A 19,599-nucleotide genomic window follows, 5' to 3' on the forward strand; every position below is an offset into this window, starting at 1 on the left:
CAGGAAGGTACAATTTTCAGCGAATTAGGTGAAGGAAAAGCAAGAACTGAGACACAGAGTCTGTATGACCGAAACTGGGACTCACTGTTTTAGTAAACATGGCTTGGACCACGTTCGGGTGGAGACTGAACTGAAGAAGGAATGAAACCGAAAAGGCCAGGGATGGATCAGGACAGGTCATAGGGGGCACAGCATTAGTACTGGGTCTGAAGGAGGAGACAGCAAAATCTGCAAACACAGCAGCACATACTGATCCAGAACTCTGAGTCCTGCAGTCTTCACATTCCTCTGCTGTCAGCACATCTGGGTGGAACCCAGGCATGTTCACATCCCCTGGCTCCCAGGAGAACCTTCCTGAAGGTCCAGTCCCATGCACACCAGAGGTCTGTGGAAACTGCCACTGCAAAAAACACTTCAGCCCCTTCTTGTCTCATGATCCATCATTCTTTGTGATGGCCTGTGCACACATGAAGCCAAGAAATAAACAATTGAGAAAACACTTTTTTTTTTAAGGTGCACTGAATTTAACCCTGATCTGTTCCCCGCTAGGCTTTCCTGCCAGGCCACACAAATTGGAATGAGCAGGAGTGTGAGGCCGCGAGAAGAAGTGAAGGACTGATGTATTAACAGCAGCACCAGTTTGGATCAGCTTGTAATGGTTGTGAAACTACAACCTCAGCACATAATACCAAGCCATTGAAATGGGTTTAACCCCTGGTTGCTGTGGCCTGTCCCCCTTACAGCCCAGGCAGTCCAGAACCCCCCAGTGAGTCCTTTCAAAGCAAGAACCTGGCAGAAAAATGATCCTGAAAAGAAGAAAGTATATTTTCATTTCAGTTTAAGCTGCTGTCTACAGCTACCCATTTCTCCTGTTCTGAGAACACTGATTATCTGTGCTTCATTTTCAGAGCCTGATTTGATGCCTGTGCCTGATACACAGGAGCACTCTGTGCTCACTGCTGTAAGAGAAGTAGGTGGGAGAGGCCATCTGGAAAGAGTGGTCTGAGTGGTCTTAAAATAGGCACCCCAAAATAAAGCATACCTTTTACTTTAATCACATTGCACCTCTGTTGCTCATCTGCAAAACGGATATATGCAAATGATAGACCACGCTCCTCACAAGGAGGATGGTACAAAAATGAATACAATGAATGTCCATGAAGCAGTTGGCCTCTGTTCTGAAGTCTGTGAAGAAAACTTGTGAAAAGATTCCATCTTCTGAAGAGTATTTCAGAAGCATGCGACAGACAGGATCTACTTGCTGAACACCAGAGGAGAAATGCTGTGAGCAGAAATTCAGCACAGTCCCTTCTGTGCACTGATGTGTGACAAAGAATAGTGTGTGATATCATTGGAGATTTTATCTTAGTGCTTATGCAAACAGAGGCCGAATTAAGGTTGCAGAGGCAGCTTAATTCTCACATTTCTTAACTCCAGAGGGCTTAGTATCGCCGTCTGTCTAACACTGTCTGACAAGCTGGGTGCGAGTCCCTCGTGTCCGCTTCACCCCAGGTCTGACAGACAGCTAACACCTCCCTGCTGCTTCAGCACCTCCGCATCACCCACGTAGGTGTCCCGGAGTCCGAAGTCTACGAAGCCCATGGCCGGAGCTGCAGGAGCCCTCCTGCTTCTCCTCCTCCTCCTCCTCCTGCTGCCCTTCCTCCCGCAGCTGCGGCATTTCCTTCCCGCCGGCAGTGCGAGGCTAAGCCACTAGATGGGGTGCGGCGTGCCCGGCTCCCCCCTCTCCGGGGAGAGGCGTTTCAATCATCTTTTGGCTTCAGGTTTTGCAGCCAACCAAAAAACAAAAGAGGTGAAACGCAGCACAAAAAAAGGCATAGCCAGCTTCCTCCCAAGCAGTTAACTTCTGCTTGTTCCTCGTGTTCGGCGTGAAAGGGAAGAAATCAAACGGAGTACACAAACCCCCGGGAATGCTCGGTGCGTCGATCCTGGCGGATGCGGAGCCGCCGCTGCCTGCAATGGGCACGGCAGGTGCTCAGGCTTTGGCACGGGTATCAGTCATACCTGCTTTACCTCGTCTTGTCTCAGCTCCTCGAACCCAGACTGCGCAAGGATCAGTCAGCAATTTCCCTGGCAGTCCACACACATCTGCTTTTCTACTCCACGCGCCATCCCGGTGAAATACAGCAGGCACAGTTCCCGTCCCCACCAACACACCGCCAAATCTCTCTCCCTCTCTCTCTTATAATGATCTGGAAGCTGGGTAAAAACAACATGCTCGCTTTTAGCAAAGAGCGTGCTTCCTCATTACAGGGGTAAGGAAGAGGAAAGAGGACATGAGGAAACTCTTAAGATAGCTACAAAATTAAAGGGAAAAGAATCCTTTCCAAAAGAGTCAGTCCTTCCAATGGGAAGACAGTGGTTTACTCAGTTAGTCCCCATCTGAACTGAATAATGGTGGCCAGATTACAGCTCTCTTCTCATCTTCCCGAAGAATGATCTTTTGGAGAAGGTGTGATGAAGTTGAAGCATGTCTAGTCCATCCAGGAAGGAGAGAAGGGACTTGTATTTACCTGCATTTCCACCACTGCTTAATTATGCCTTCTCTCACTCTTCCCCAGTAGCTTACAAGAACTGTCCCTCTGAAGGCACCATCCATCCCAATAACAATATTTATATTAAACCTGTATATAAAATACAACCAAATACTCCTTCCCAACATCCAGCTTCTTCCAGCTTCCCACAAAAATACCAGCACCTGAGATCCCCTGCAGAGTACTCCCTCATGACCTGGCCAGGCCTTTTCAGCTCCTACCGACTCCTTCTTCATGGCCAAGAGAAGGACAGCAAAAAGCCAGGTTGAATTTGAAGTCAGTCTTTTCCTTTCCTTGTATGGCATGAATAGGGAAAGTCCCCCTGCTCAGGAGAGGAAGACTGCCTGGGAGAAGCTGCTGGGGATGCTCCTAACACAGGGCAGCAGTACAGTCAGGGGTAACCACTCCCTCCATTCTCCTCTTTACCCCAGCAATGGAACTTGAATTTCGCAGCCTGTCACAGGCAATACTGCACAGACTGATTTCCCTGCAAGGGTCTCAAAAACCACCTTGAAAGAGCCACATGCAGGGGTACACCCAAGTGGGAGTGCAGCGCTTGGATTTGGTAGGATTGCACTTGAGTTGTGAACTGGGAGAGGAGCACAGGCAGACAGATGTGCGCCTGCCCAACAGTGAGTCCTGTCACATACCCTGCAGGTGAAAACTCAATTTAACTTTAATTCCCGATGAATTTGGACTTTCACAAAGAGAAGTAGATGTAAAAAATGTGGCAGAAAAAGAAACAAAGGAAGTAAAATAAGAAAGTGCATTTGAGTTGTTGTCTTTTTAATTCATTGCAAAAATGCTGATAAAATGTGCAGTGCATCACTCCTGGACATCAATGCAGACCGATCCTGTCTAAGGAGTCTGCAGTCTTTATATAAATTAATAGACAGAAAAAAAATCCCAAGTGCAGTGCATTTGATCATATATATTAATATGGAGACTGCTGATCCACATCTGGCTAAAATAAATGTGTTTTTACACAAATTAGGTTACCACTCATACAAACACTTGGCTTATACTACAGAGCACGAACAGATGATCAACACTATTGCTTTAGGGCAGCACTGTGCTTGAGGAAGTCACCACTTATCAGCTGGGCTGTGGTAATTGCTCCTAGCCTTTCACAATTAGAAGAAGCCGCTAGCTTAAACTACCTTAACCACTGATTACATTGTTTAAATGAGCACATTTTACCTTACATTTGTAACCACTTAGGAATACAGCACTAGCAGGCATTGTGGCTCAACTACTGGATGCTACCTGGGGAAAAGCAGATCGACTGGATCCCTTGCAATCCTTTGGCCACATCAGAATTACACAAGATCCAGACTCAATAAACTTCCACAGGTGACAAACAAACAAGAATAGCAACCACCTGGAAAATGAGCCGATAAAAGCAACCTACTCTTTATGCCAGCGTACCCTATTTATACACCACTAAAACTCTGAAGTTTTGCACTGACTCTGCATATCTCAAGAAGCAGTATGGAATATTTATTGCAGAAATAACTTTGTTAAAATTCTGTAGAGTCCTTAAAGCCAAACCTTAGCCATTAAGTCTGCGAAAACATCTCCACATGATCAGCTGTATGTAAGCTTTCAAATGGTAACTCCTCTGATTTATTTTGTTTTTTGATATAAAGTACTTTTTGGTGTTCTGCAATATGTGAAATATCTGACCAACTGCAAAAACATGTTTGGGACACTTGCTGAGATCCATTTCACTGGATCTTCACAAATAAATTCATTCCTATTGCAGCACCAGGGTGCATAAACATAGTATTGATAAAAATGAATACTAAGCAAGTTTACAAAATTTTTGCCTTCAAATCATATTACCATGAAGGCTTAGTTATTTGTTCTCTACTCCACAGTACAAGTGCTGATAATCCAAAACATTTTCAAAAATTACAAGCCACACCACTATATCCAAGACACTACATATGCTTGATGCCCCTTCAATTTACTTTCCTCAATTTGCTTTCAATTGTCTTTTAATTTTCAACCATAAGATCAAAACCTCCCATTTGAAAACAATCAGTTGAATCACACAGCTTTGTCTTAATATACTAAATGTGCAAGATCAGAGATAAAGTTGTTGGCAACACAGCTAATGTAACTCTGCAGCAAGTTCCCTGAAGTAATCAGAATTAGGTACTCAGTTACGCTTTACTTGGGCCCGTGACAAAGGGCAGCATTATTGTTGTGCTCTGAGGGGACAGTCCCAGGGTAGAACTGTGAGTACCAAAATTGTTATGGCGTGGTGTAGTGATAACTGAACTAACTTCATGTTGCTGCCCTGGCCCCAGCTGGTGTGCTCTCGAGTTCTCCTTTGTTTTAAAGGTCCCAGTTGGTCAAGGGCCCGAGTTCAGTAGGTACTGTATCCACCAGTGGCAAGAAAAAGTGCATTAAAAAGGCATATATAAATGATCAAAAATGGGTAAATTGAATATTCTTCCCAGTTTTTAGTATCTGTCTGTGGGTTGCTCTACTGGATAACCACAAATCATTTACAAGCAGAACAGACATTAAATTCTTAATACATTTCACCCATAGTTTTCACAGAGTGATATGGATTTGGTCCACACCATTCTCTTTGCTTACCTCTAATAGCCCAGACTCTCCTTTTCTTGTGTGGGGTTTTTTTTCTGCTACACTTGCCTGACATTTTTGTACCAGCCTCTGAAGGCCACCCAAGAAGAATTCCAGCTGTGGAGTCGTGAGCAGCTCTGGTGTCTGCCCTCATTGGCCAACCCAACCAACCAAAACCACTCACTCTTCAACCCCACCTGCACCCTCTGCAGGCCTCCTGACAACCAAAACTGGTGCGAAATCATTCATTCCCCACTTTGGTGCTACTTTTGCAGCCTTGCTTTTGTGAAGAGGAAGAGAATTCCCATCCCTGGCTTTGCAGCCCTGGGCCACTCCAGCAGCCACTGAAGTCTAACCCTGCAGCACCCTGCACAACCTCTGAACCTCAGGGGAAACACAGAGCCCTCAGGAACATTTTTTGCATACTGCTAAAAGATAATTAGGGACTTCAGAAGAAGAGGTAAAAAACCATGGCGTCAAGACGTAGCTTCATTCCCACTGAACAGCACTGCTTTGTGTCATGTGGAGCCAGAACACTTCTCCCTCCATTATTTTCTCTGATGACAATGAATTATTTTCATACTGAAAGTTTCAAATGAAAGCCTTGAAGTGACTGCAACTTCTTCAGGTGGGCTTTACCTGGTGGGAGCTCCTTTCCATGGCAGCCTTGCCTCTCTGAGGAAAAGCCAGGCTGCTAAAATAAAGCTGCTGGAGTGAAGCCAAGTCATGGCTTCAGAAAAAGGGATGCTATGTCAGGGCTTTACTGACGTTGTAAATCTTTGCAGTTAAGAAAAATCAAATTTCTGCATGCTGAAGTGATCATTTCTTGGAGCAGTGCTAGAGACAGCATGGGAGCTGACAAAAAAAAGGACAGTGGCTCCAATCTTGCTGGGTGAAATATGTCCTGGTGCAGAAAACCCCTAAAACATCCTGCACATTAACAGGACTTAAGCTGGAGGCTTGAGTATAGGATAGACCCTGACACGGGACATCTCTGCCCTGAACATGTTTCTCTTTCCTGGAGCTGAAGTTAATGGGAGCCAGTAAATGCCCAGCTGATTCCAGCAGTGGTGATTCTGCTGAATAAAACAAAGTTTAAACGAGCTGGTGTGGACATTAGTGGTAATGCAGCTGGGAGACAAGGGCTGCACGGGGACTAGCCAGAAGGCTGGGATTTGGGCACCACAGATCAGCCAGCTCTGTGCTACTGACTGCCACGGTACTCAAAATAATTGCAGTCCTCTGGAGAGAGTCTATAGATAAACTCTGTCCTATGTTAATGCACCATCATATAGAGCTGTTTACAGGCAGTACTTAGTAAAGTACTTAAGCATGTATTTAAACAGGCTGCTGAACATCAGTGTGATTAATACTTTGCTGAATTAGAGATATAATATGAATACATTTTTCTGCTGTTGCAGTTTTTCATTATATACACTTATAAACTGGACATAAGGATTTTCTTTCAGTTTTGCATCCAGCAAATGAGTTAATTTGGGAGTCAAATTCTGCCTTAGTTATGCCTGCACAATGCCTTTCATATGCATGAGGGCAGAAGACTTCTTTTTAATTGGACTTATTTTTTGTTAGTCTATAATCAAGAAAAAACCCAAATCTGGTTCTTTGCTTCTGATCCTGCAGCTCTTTGACACTCCTTTCATGTCACTTCAATCAGAAAAGCATATTTTACATATGGTGTGTATGTTGGTTAAGGCCATGCACACACAGCAGCTTCAATTCTTGACCAGCAAGCAAGCAGCTGCTGCTGAGTATAGATTGGAGCCACACACTTTGTTATTCTGCATGTAAAACTGGGTGGGGGGGAGAGAGGAGAAGAGAAGAAACATGCCTCATACATCACTCATCATGGTAATTCTATTTAAATATATTTTAATGATTTCTAACAACATAATTTGCCAAGCCTCCCCACCTCAAAGTGGTGTAAGCACATTTCTCTCTCAATTTTTCCTTTGCTGCTTAGCCTAGGAGGAACATTTACCATTTTCTAGTAAGTTTTGGAGTCAAACCTTTTTGTCAATCCACATATATATATATATATATATATATTATATTATTTATATTATTATATATATTTATTTATTTATTTATTTATTTATATATATGTATATGTGTTTTTAAATTACTGCATAATAATTGCAGTCTTCCAGAGAGAGTCTATAGATAAACTCTTTTACCGTCTTCTAATAAGTTTTTGAGTAAAACCTTTTTTTCAATACACACACACACACACACACACACACATATGTATATGTATGTGTTTTGTAAGAAATGTGAAAGATACTTTTCTGATTGAAGTGACATGAAAGGAATGTCAAAGAGCTGCAGGATCAGAAAGAAAGAACCAGATTTGGTTTTTTTCTTGATTATATACTAACATATATATATATATATACTATATCTATATATATATATATATATACATACATATACATACACACACCTATACATACGTATATATATATGTATATGTGTATATATATGTATGTCTATTTAAAATAGTCAGAACTGATATACATTAATTTCATCACTCCAAACCATCACTTGCATTTACTTGCAGTTTCTGCTCACGAAGAAACGAGCTTGATTTAATAGTTTTAGGCACAGCCATCTCAAGAGTTGAAGACTTCCCCCCCCCAAATTAAAGCTAAATAGTGTGCATTAAATACATTATCTACTTGTAATAAAAGGGGAATTTCTAAGATGATTCAGTCACAGATAATTTGTTGCTGCAAACGACAGGCTCACATCAGCCACTGGCCACTCTGAGTGTTTGCTGAGCCCAGGGAATGCTCAGGTAGCTTACCCACTCCATGGAAAACAGATGTTTGCACTGTGGAAAACATTCCCATTCCCTTTCACGGCCCTAAGGATCCTGAGTGGGATCTCTCATGCCAAATAGATGGGGTGCTGGGCTTGCTCACCCACCAGAACCCTCACATGCAGGTTGGCGCAGGGCACTGCAGCAGGAAACCAGTCACCATTCCATGCCAAAATCACAGCCCAGTTTATTTGACACTCAGCCCCCAAGAAGCAATCAGAGTAATTCTCCAGAACAGCTGTGGAGGGGCTCAAAGGCACCCCCTTTTTTCAGCCAGGGGTGATCTATTCACAAGCAGAGGCAGCACAGCTGTGGGGCTGCCTTTGTTGCTCTTGCCTGGAAAATACAAGAAGAGACCACTTGTCTAGACTGATGGGAAGGCATATGTTACAGCAATTAATTAATTTGCCCTAAAAGATTGAGGCCAGGCCAGGATTTGTCCCTTTCCCAGTGCTCAGTCTGATTGTAAGCAATGGGACTTCCACCATTTCCCATGGGAGATTATTCCACAACCTAATAGATCTCAATGTCAGGAAGTTTTTTCCTGATATTCAGCCATAATTCATATCCATGAATTATGAGCTACTGTCGACATCACATCCATTGAGGCATTCCTAGAGCCTGCTTCATTTAAAATTATATGCTCTAGTTATGCAGGGTTTCTGTGTACTAGGGCAAAATGCTTTTTCTGCAGGTTAATTCATTACTATTCAATTTGTTAACACTTTTTTTCTCGGTGGGAACAGTCATTCTGCAGTTGCATACCCTGTATAGTAGCACAATCCCCATTTGGGAGCAGAATCACAATATATAAATGTGACAAAACAACATACCAAAACCCATCCCTGTAAAGACATATTAGTCTGTTCCTGCAGATACTCCAGCATTCAGTTAAATCAAAGCAGTAGCTCATACAACACCTGGTATGAGACAGAAAGCTCAGAGAAAAACCTTTCTCAAGTATTTAATACATTTTATTTCTGTCTTAAAAAGGGGGAAGGTAGGGGAGGAGGGGGGGCAGTAGGGAAGGGGAAAGGGATGGGAAGGGAAGGGAGAAAGGAACTTAAGCTGTGAGAAAATAGAGGAAAATTGAAAATGACTTCCCATAAACAATGAGCCTCTACAACACAGTAAGAACATACAAAGCAAATAAAGTCGAGGATGCAAAATTTTCACTTACCACTAGAGCACTTAGAAAAACAGAGAAAGCTAAGGCGGGCTTCAAAAATCTGTATTGCCAATAATTGTGTACAAAACACTTCTGAGAAGGAAACTGCCTTTTAATAACATTTGAGTGGAGAAAATTCATAAAATGTCTCAATCTCTCAAAGAAATCAGAGGATTTCAGTTAGAGTTTTTTACTGTTACATTTTACCCAGCCAGAAGAGCTCCGCCATCCTGTTTTCAACCCATTTTACATAAATGCCACATTAGCCACTGGAAAAGGGAATGCTTCCTAAAGACTCTAGAAACACACCTGAGTTCATTTTCATCTCCATATGTGCCTAGCTCCCATTAATGCTACATAAATCCCAGAGCAAGTAGGTAAGAATAAATACACAAATTTTACCCGAAATTAACTAAAAGCCAGAAAGCAAGGAGCACTGAATTTGCACAGTGACACATAATTCTGTGTTAAAGTTATTCCAGATGGTTGATTTTTTTAGAGACAGTGGCCATATAGTATTGAGGGACCTACACAAACAGGTCTGGTGAGAACATTTTGGCAAGGTAGAAATGATGTGACTTTATTGAAATCTGTATCTAGCCATGTGGGACACTTGCTTTGGAAAGAAGACAGGACAAGGCAGCTTCCAGTTCCTACTGGACCAGATGTGTGTACATAGCAGACACACAATGCCCATAGGCTGAGACGGACTCAAAACTTTGCAGAGCCTCTAGGGTGGCATTAAGCCCATGTATCCACATTCTGTTGATCACCTGGTGAAGTCATAACAACTTGTCATTTGCAGCTAGGCAGTTTCTGGTTTGCAGTTAGCCTTGCAAAGCTTGACAAAATTTTGTTTGGTGGAGCTGTGAAATACCCCTTGGGACATACATGAAGAATTCACAAGCTAAAAAATTGTGCTCTAACTGCAACCCTCTTCCACAAGAGATGTTGAGAAGAGAAGGGACGTTCTGATGTGACTATGGTTTTGCCAAAATATTTGAAATATTTTTTTCCTTTTGCCTTGGAACTAAGCAGTAGAAGTTGCTGCAAAATGGAACTGTCATCCTCAAGCCATCTGTAAAGATATGTAACTCAAGTTGAAAGATGACTTGGAAAAAAGTAAGCTCTGTGATCCAGGAAGAAGGCTTTGAGTCAAAGGTTCTGATGCCCTTGCAAGGATGTAGCAAGGAGTGGCATCTCCAGGAGCCAGCACCTTTCTTTGTAAGATGTCCTCACAGCAGCCTGACATCAGCATCTGCTGTGAAAATGGCACCGATCATGGGGTAACTCACCTGTCTTACACCTGCTGCCTTCTCACTCAGCTCTCCACTGCCTCAGTGCCCTGCCTGAGGAAGGAGCACTCTTGAGCGTTTTGGATGGGGGTTGTGCCCTGTTCTCTCATCCCACTCAGGTTTTCAACCACAAAGGGTCCTGGCTGAGCACAGGCAGGCAACAGGACATTCAGGTAACACTTACGGACTCTCCCTGGAAGTAACTGTTTGCCAATGGAACTTTTGAGGATGAAGATGAGTAGATAGCTTCAGGCATTTTTGTATATGCAACAGGAAATGAACAGCCTGGTTTCCAAACAGGTAGGTGTTCACAAGTTCATAACAAAAGACAGAGAGTAGCCAAGAGAAGCTGAAAGACTGTTGAGTGGTTTAGCACAAACAGACTGAATGCAGTGAAAAGACTTGTTTCGAAGATACACCTCAGCAAGATGTGAGGGCACTGGGAACACAGGAATAGAAAGCTATCCAGAATTTACAACACACCACATTTACAAGTAAGGCACAGGGAACAGAAGAAACAATCAAATAACACTTGTGTAAATGGAGAAGCTGACAACATTGTAATCAAAACCTAAAATGTGCTGAAAGAGGGCTGACATTTCTTGAAAGTTATCTCAAATGGCAGCGCAGAAGAAAATAATATTTAACACAGAAATAAAGCAATCATTGTGAGAACCTGCTAGGTTTTCACCCACTACCTTTTACTCATTCTCAGACTTCTGTCTTGCTCTGAGACACACAGGCCTGCGCCATGAATGGCACTCGCACAGCTGAACTCCCACGCATCATCCTCAGAAGGGGAGTTGTGGTTAACCTCTGCTATGTCACATGTAGAAAAATACTCTTCAGTGTATTTCTGTTCCTCACTTCTATATTCTCACTTCTCTGTAGGTGTAAAACATGTGGTTTATTGGCAGTGTGTATGACCACCTTGAATTAATCTCCTAAATCCAGGCTTAAAGCTGGATAGTCATACCACCCAGCCAAGTGTTCTGTGAATCTTTCTTCCTTTGTGACCACATTTTACTGCTTCTGAAGCTTTTAAAACAGCCTAAGAATGAAAAATATAGATGGAATTTATGTTTTAAAATTAGCTTTCAGTGCAACCCATGTGTTTCTTTAAGGAAGATGCATAGAAGCATGTGCACACGTGAACATGTACAACTTCTACATGCACCTGCCACATTTACTAAACCTGTCTGGTGGGTAATATAAAGACTACTGGCTTAGCAATATGCTAATGCTTGCTCAAGCTTTTCAATGCAGTGCTGAAACCATCCTTGACACAGCACTGAAGCAGAAGCTGCAGCATCCCCAACTGCTGGATAAATGGAGTAAGAAAGATGAAATTTATCAGGGCTGCCAAGAAGTGCTCATCAAGACACATTTTTTGACTAACATAAGCGTGCACTATTCTCACAACTACAAAAAAAAAAAAAAGAGGGGGAGGAAGAAATTAGAGCAAGCATTTATCAAGACAACCTGTCCATGTGATCTCATACATTTTTTGCAAACATCACTTCCTTTATTCAGTTACCAACTGTTTTGGGGTAAATTGAAGGAGAAAACCTTTGCTTCTAATATCATTCTTCAAAAAAGTAAAAGTTTTACAGTGATTGAATGTATTTACTTCAAAGACACCACATTTCCAAAGGCACAATGTGTGCTAGGCATCTAGCAGTACTCAAGTTGACACTTGAGCCTTTGAAAATTTCTTCCAAGAACCTCTGATGTGAGCTATAATCATACTGTTTGTCTTATAAGTAGCCAACCTGGAAAATAGAAACCTGGATAAAATACTCCAACACATGAAGTATTGAGAAGTTCTCAGAGACTCCAAAGACATTTCAGAAAAGGAGGAACATGAGTTTTGTTATTAATTTCCTCAGGAAAGGCAAAGTATCATTCAGTATAGGAAAGGCTGATACAACTGAGCACCACAGAACTGCCAAAGAATACATGGAAGAAAGAAATACGACCTATTCCAGCAGAAACAATGCAGGCTGGAGTGACCTGGGCTCTCTATTGCTGACTTTGAAGTAAACCATTCTACCTTCCTTTCACTTGACTTCCCTTTGCATAAAGTACATAAATTATGATGTTCAAAGGGTTTTGAGAACCATCAGTATGGGTAAATGCTGGCTGACGTGCAAAAATGCTGTTACTGAATACGGAGGACTGCTGCACTGTCACAGAACATATTCCAGGGAAATTTAAAAAGTCAAAATGGCAGAAATAACCTATATTGTATTCAGACCAGACTACCTGCAGGGGACTGCTTCATGTAAAAATGAAAGCACAGCCAGCCTGGGGAAGGCAGGAAAAGATGGACTGCCTTTATTAGAGCATCAAGGGTGGAAAGGTTTCTGACTGCTCATTATGATCAGAGAATCAGATGAAGATGACAACTCTTTAACATTGTGTGATTGCTGCTGGCAGGAAGGAGAGGGATTGGGAAGGAAATAAAGGTGCCTGCGTCATTGTTTGTCTTTACACATGGACCAAAAACAGCTGAATTAAACATACCTAGCAAAGGGCAGGAAGGCCAAGACAAACAGAAAAAAAAGACCAAGGAATAACCAGGAGAAGAAGAAACCTGAAAATAGATGCTGATCATCCTGACTAAATTCTCCGATCTGTCAAATATCTGGACACTTCCCTGTCTTTCCCAAAAAAAAATGAGACAGTTCTCATTGGACAATGATGCTGGTTTTTATGCTGGGTTAAAATCCAAACCTAGTGCAATCCCTAAGCATAAATGCATTATGGCCCAATATATTTGCCATTATTGTGAAGTTCACTGAATTCTCTCCGTGGTTCACCCACATGATGTGGTGAACTAGGGGAGTTAAGCAATTTTACAATTAACATCTTATTGAAAAACAAAGTATTTGTATGAAAACAGTATCTGCTGCAGCTTCAGCTTCACATGGATGGAACATGCCACGTAAGAGTTCAGTAATGCTTCCAACATTTTACCTTTTGTGCTTCAGAGAAAAAGGAATTTTATATTGAAGCAAGGAATCTCTGTATAACTAGAAACCTATAAGACCCAATTTCTCTTCTAGTCATCACTTCCAATCAGACAGATGGATAAATTGCTATACGAAAAAACCACAAAAGAACCTCACCTAAAACAATGACTGCATCATTTTTATTTATTTCTTGCATTCTCTGTTCACATAGCAAGAAATTTAATTCCAGTTAGATCATTCTCTTGTGATACTTTTTTCTTTCATTTAATATATTTTTAAATGCTTAGAAGCATTATGACAGAAAAGCATGTATTTTTTTGCCCTGGTTTATACCCATCATCCTTACCATTACAACAAGACAAAAGCATTAAAGTAAAATTAATCATGTCAAAAGATTTTAGCAAAAAACAAGGGAGACCATGCATAAAGCATCGCTTTGTCTAGTGTGAAGTCACGCTCTGATTAAAAACATATAATGAAAGTGAAAGTAATACATCATTGCCTTAGCAGTAGGGTTTTTGGGAAAGCTATGCAGTTCTGAACACAAAAAATCTTTATAGGCGCTGGATTTTGCAATTATTATAGAATAATTCTAACAAACAAAACATTGTTTCACTTCCTTAAAGTTTAATTAATCTTAAACATTGCAGTTAAAACAAACAACCAAAGGAGTTCTAGAATTAAACACAATTAGACTCCTGGCAGGACCATAACTGGTAATTAAACCCAAGCAGCAGTGGCTGGTTCTGAGCAGTGAGGTATGAGGTGGTGACACAGAGACCTCCCCCCAGAGCCCCACATCCAGTAAGTAGTTATGAAGACAACAAAATATCACGAAATAAAGAAGACCCATTAAGAGAGCAGAACTTTTGCTGTTGCTGAGGACTGCCACACCCCCTTCAGCTGTTCCACTTCTGTCACTGGGCAATGGTAGCCTGTTGCTGCTACATGACCTCTGTAGTACCCAGCTAAAAAGTGAACAGTGTTTGTGCACATGAAGGCAAGCCTGAAAAGAAACCATGCAGCGAAGATATTTGCTGTACTTTATCATAAAGTCTGTAAAAGCCTCAACTTTGCTCAAGCACAACTGCACAATAAGTGTTTCAAATTAAACACCAACGTACACATTATGATTTGCATAATATTATTAATAATCTCAGATTAGGATTGTGCCCCTATCAAGCAAAATTAGGTGGTAAAAAATGTTTGTAAAATGCCACTAACTTACTCTTTTTTTTTCCTCTTTATTTTGCCTCTATGTTGTCAACATATAAACAATAACTCTCTGAGAAATACCAGATAGGAAAAATACACAGTAATACTAGACTGTGAAAAATCTACCGATCCCCTGAGCCATAGCATTCTTGCCTATAGATGATGACATTAAAAAATTGGAAATGGGTGCATGCTTCCCCTCCTCTCCTGGGTCTATGAACAAGGCAAGTTGTTTTCCTGATACCTTTCGAATTACTCCCATTAGTACTGATGCATTTGGTGCTTTGGCTACCCAGGCAGAGAGAGGTGGGCAGGATCCCCTGCCAATAGATCTAGTCTTGTCTAGGGAACAAAATGAGATTGCTCCTGTGCTGAGCTGTCATACTCGATAGCTCGTGCTGTTCCACCTGCACCCGTCCTCGCAGCTCCAGCTGCAGTGCCATGGAGTCAGTAGTTCCTGATGGCTGATCTTCTCCTGCTCCTTATGCATCACACAAGGCAGGACACAGAGCCCTAAGCAACTGAGTGCTGAGAAGTGAGCTACTCTCCCGGCTGAGAAGGCAAAAGGAAACAGGCGAGCAGCTCCCTCTCAAATGGGTCTGCAAGCCCTGAGAGTAACTGCTGGGGCTTCTCTCAGTGGAGAGTGACAAGAGGAGATTCAGGCTCCTCTCATCCCCCTCCTCCTCAATGGCCCTGCCACTGCACCCAGGATTGAGTGTTTGCTCCTTTCCCACCATCCCTACCCCCAAATGCCACTGGCACAGAGAGCAGAAAATGCGGAATGTAAATGGGTTTGGAGGAAGGGAGGGGGACTTTCTGTGCACACTTACATTGGATCAGTAAGCCTCTAAGTGCAAAATGTGGCATTTTGTTGGTGTGTGGGGGAGCCTGTTGGCAGCCAGAAGGTTAAAGAAAAAACTTTGTAACAGGAGAAAATCAAATACACCTAAGGCGATAATAAAATAGAACATCTTGAAATACCAGACTACAGGAACTGAAATTCTTCCCATCACAGAACCTCATGAGCAGGACATAGTTTTTGCTCTGTCCCTATTCACTAAGGAGCAAACCCATCATTTGCACTGACAAGTTGAGAATGAACTGCAACATTGGAACTGAAAGTACTATCTAAATAAGGAGAAAAAAAAGCAAACAGAAAAAAATCATCTTCCTTTGCTGCTGATTGTATATCTCTGATAAGACAACAGTGGATTGAGAGAGAGGTGAAAAGGTAAAGAAAGAAAACTCCTTCCTAAATTGCAAAAAGAGAGAAAACCATGATAAATAAAGACAGAACTGTGTCCTTAAATTTACACCCCCCATAAATGTCACAGTATGTTGATAGCACACCATGGCTGCACTGAACTACCACTGTGTTTTAAGCTTGTACAGTTTGTTGTGTTCCCTAAGAGTTTTCAGTCACAGCTCTTCAAGTGCCTGCACTCCTATGCTGTAGTTCTTCAATGTTTCACTGAAAGGACAGAAGATCTACTTGGACTGATCTCACATTCTCTCGTAAGTTAGAAAAAAAAGGGGATACTTGAAACTCTTATTTCAACCAGGTTTTTGAAAAAAAATAGTTATTGTTACCATTTTGTAAGTAGTAAATTATTTTCTAAGAAAGTATGCTTGTTAACATTTTGTCTTTTTAGTGTGAAAAGTCAGGCATTCTCCTCTGTGTTCTTCAAACTTTAGCCCAGGCCAAGAGGGCATCCTTTTCTGGCAGGATTTGCAAGAACAGGGTTACTCATGCCATGAAGGGCTGTGTATTTGGCAGCTGTTGTCTCAGCCAGCACTGGGACAGATCCTGGGACCTCCAGGGCTTCCAGTGCTGAGCAGCAAGTGCTTGAACCCGAGTGGCCAGGACTGTATCAGACACCTTGGTTTTAACCACAGCATGGAATGTTACATGCACTGCCATAGTGGAAAGGGAACTTTCCTTCCCTGTTTCTAAAGGTAACAGAGAAAAGACTAAATTCTCTATATAAAATTATCCTGAAACATCTCTCAACACCACCACAGACAATTGGTTCAACAATAGAGATGAACATTTAACCAGAGCATTAAGGTATCCTGCCTCTGGGTAGTTTCCCACATTCTTGGAGACTGCAAGACAATGAAAATAACTCAGAGCTGAGTAAATTCCATTCTTACAAAATCTGACAATCTACGGCTAGTTAAGACTCAGAAAAAAAAACTTTCTGCTTTAATTCAGTAGAGAGTTCAGGTCTTGAAGCAAGGGATCCATTCCTCCTGCCTCTCCTGTTGAGCCACTGGATTAGACACAGCAAACGAAAAAAACACCTGCCTTAGGCAGTATCATTGATTTTTCACTGACTTACCATCTTCAGGATTTTCTTAGAAGTAGTTTACAGAGGTGGGTATTGTAACTCATTATTCTGAAAAATGTGAAGCATAATATATTCCCTGGCACAGATACTATAAATTTTTATAATCTACACTTCATATAACCTTTTTTAATTGTCATTCTTTCACAACACCCTCAACTATTAGTCCAGGTCATCTATATATAAACAGTTTTTATGTGGCAACACTTTGTAAAAGGCTCCTAAATCTACCATGGGAAAAACATCAGTCTGCAAGGGTATTATTACAAGTCCTGCATCATAGCAATTTAAAAATTTTTTTCATCCTAACCTGTGCATGTAATATTAATGTGGATGTATGCCAATATAGGGCTTTGGATAAGGGAGAAGAAAAAGATTCTGTAAAATGTATTTTACTGGGAAAAAAAAAAAACCAACCAAACAGGTCTAATAGGAAATCCAGGTTTTACCAGTTGTCCAGTTTTAGAAGTATGGTTTTGATTTATGGATCAAAATTGCTCATTTATTATTTTATCTATACTGCTTTGGGCAATTTTGACAGTTAAAATTTAGTTTTATTGACCAATGCAGCCAGTTTAGCCACAAGGGGACTAATGCACACACAGCCTGCTGCACTCAAGAAGCTATGATTTGATTCCATGACCAAGTCAGACTGGGAATCACAACCAACATAACAATAAGTTCCAAATCTCGATGCTCGAGGCAAAATACTTACTCTAAAACCAATCCACTATTAAAAGAAGGTGGGAAAGAATTTTGTGATAGCAGCCTCCATGCACTGTTTATTGTAGCTGATATATTCCACCAATGCTTCTGTCAGCAATGGACGCAGGGTAGCACAGAGGAAACCTTTCTTTAATGATTGTGGACAACAGATAAAGCTGGAAGAAGGAAATGAAAATGCAAAACAGAATCAAAGGTGTGCTCTAGTACTACGGCTTACCAGGGATCTGACTCTTGAGAAAAATGTCTTGGAAAAAATGCCTTTTTTTTTTTTTCCTAAACAAGATTTTATTCATATATACATAAATATGCATGGGTTCATGTTGCAGCTTGAAAGACTTACAAGTTTACTTAAAAAAAAACTTACTGGAATGATTTTAAGCCAATGTTAATTTAGGCCTATCCTATTATAAAATTAGCATCTTCTGCAATCTCAATTTATTGCTCCATTGTGAAGCCCCTTGTGATACACAACCAAATCTCTGAAGAGAAACAAATCAATAAAGTGTCTAATTTGATTAACCATGTTTTTAAATTCATCAAGACAACTGTACAAAAATAAACCACTTACTTGTCAGTATTTTCCACGTCTTCTTTTCATCATCATAATACTGAACCAAATTGCTGGGTAGCCGGTCAGGTCCGGGAGGCAATCCTCCAACCAATAACAGCATTTTCTTATTGGAACGAATTCTTCACCCAAAACAAGAGGAAAGATGAACAACCACATTACTGAGGAGTATTTTTAGTGGCAACAAAATCATAACCATCAAAAGAATGTTCACTGCTTGCAGTTTTCTATTTCATTTTTTTGTGTTTCTTTTCCCAATCATGTCTCAACAATTTCTTGAACCAAGCAGAAAAATGATCAGAAAAGCTGCGTATCTCTCTACTCATGGAATAATAAGCTTCCTTTATGCAATTTGTTAGAGGTTCATTCTAGAACGACCTTTTTCTTATATTATCCCTTTAAATCATCACTCTTTACAGCTGAATACACATGAAATGCTCTGGAGTTGTACTGAGGTTAAGCATTAAAGTTGCATGTCAAAAATCGTATTAGTCAAAATCATTATTATAAGCCATTCTACACTCAAAGAACCTTGAAAAAATTAAGGTTATGCAGAGAGTTTGTGAGCCAACTCTTTAATCACACACTGAACTTCAGATATATAGTTTAGTACAATTAGCAGCACTGGGCTAATGGTTATGGGTTAAATGCTACTTACAAGCACTTTTGTTTGTTTAATTTAGTCCAGACTCTCGCTTTCGTTCTCCCCCCCGGCTCCCCCCCTCGTCTTTGCTCTCCCCCTGTGCACCACTGGCTATAGCAACACCAATTGGTAAAAATGAGACTGTGATGTTGTTGTGAGCCTCCCCAGAGTGGAGCCCTGCCAATGCTTGCCACTGATCCAGCGGCATGAACCTGCTCAACTGTGCAAAGTCACTCTAATTCCCTCCCTCTGTTTTTCTACCTTCTCCCCCAGGGGGCAACCACTGAAAGGAGTGACTACCCACCCATCAAGAGCTGGCAATTCGCTGCTATTAACCGTGACCGTGATTCCCAATCTGCCTGGCAGTTCTTAAGAACAGGACTGCAATGTCTCATCTGCAGTAAAAGTGGTTATCTGCACCCTGGCCTCCAATGCCCCACCTGATGAACGTACGATTTCTCTGCAGCATGAAGGGATTTAGCACAATTGTAAGTGAAAACTGGAGGGGAGGCGCAGACCCCCAGATGAGCCCTGATGCTTTAACAGTCACTTTGCATATAATTGAACTTTCACCAGTTATACTCAGCTTGGGTGAGATAACACTGAAATAAAGGTCTAGGCTCAAAATGTTCCTGTTAGGTAGGAAGGTGATGTAGCCTGGAAAACAGCCAT

The 19,599-nt window shown here is 41.4% G+C and overlaps 1 protein-coding gene across 1 annotated transcript in view; it reads right to left on the reverse strand.

Moving 5' to 3' along the window:
• Nucleotides 1–19,599, reverse strand: part of KLHL14 (kelch like family member 14) — a 56,876-nt gene that overhangs the window by 23,287 nt on the left and 13,990 nt on the right. The window contains exon 2 of the mRNA XM_030227641.2: nucleotides 18,285–18,406. Within this exon, the coding sequence (XP_030083501.2) occupies nucleotides 18,285–18,406 (122 nt within the window). The remainder of the gene's footprint in view (nucleotides 1–18,284; nucleotides 18,407–19,599) is intronic.

The sequence above is a fragment of the Serinus canaria genome, chromosome 2 (assembly GCF_022539315.1).
Source record: "Serinus canaria isolate serCan28SL12 chromosome 2, serCan2020, whole genome shotgun sequence".
Classification (NCBI taxonomy): domain Eukaryota; kingdom Metazoa; phylum Chordata; class Aves; order Passeriformes; family Fringillidae; genus Serinus; species Serinus canaria.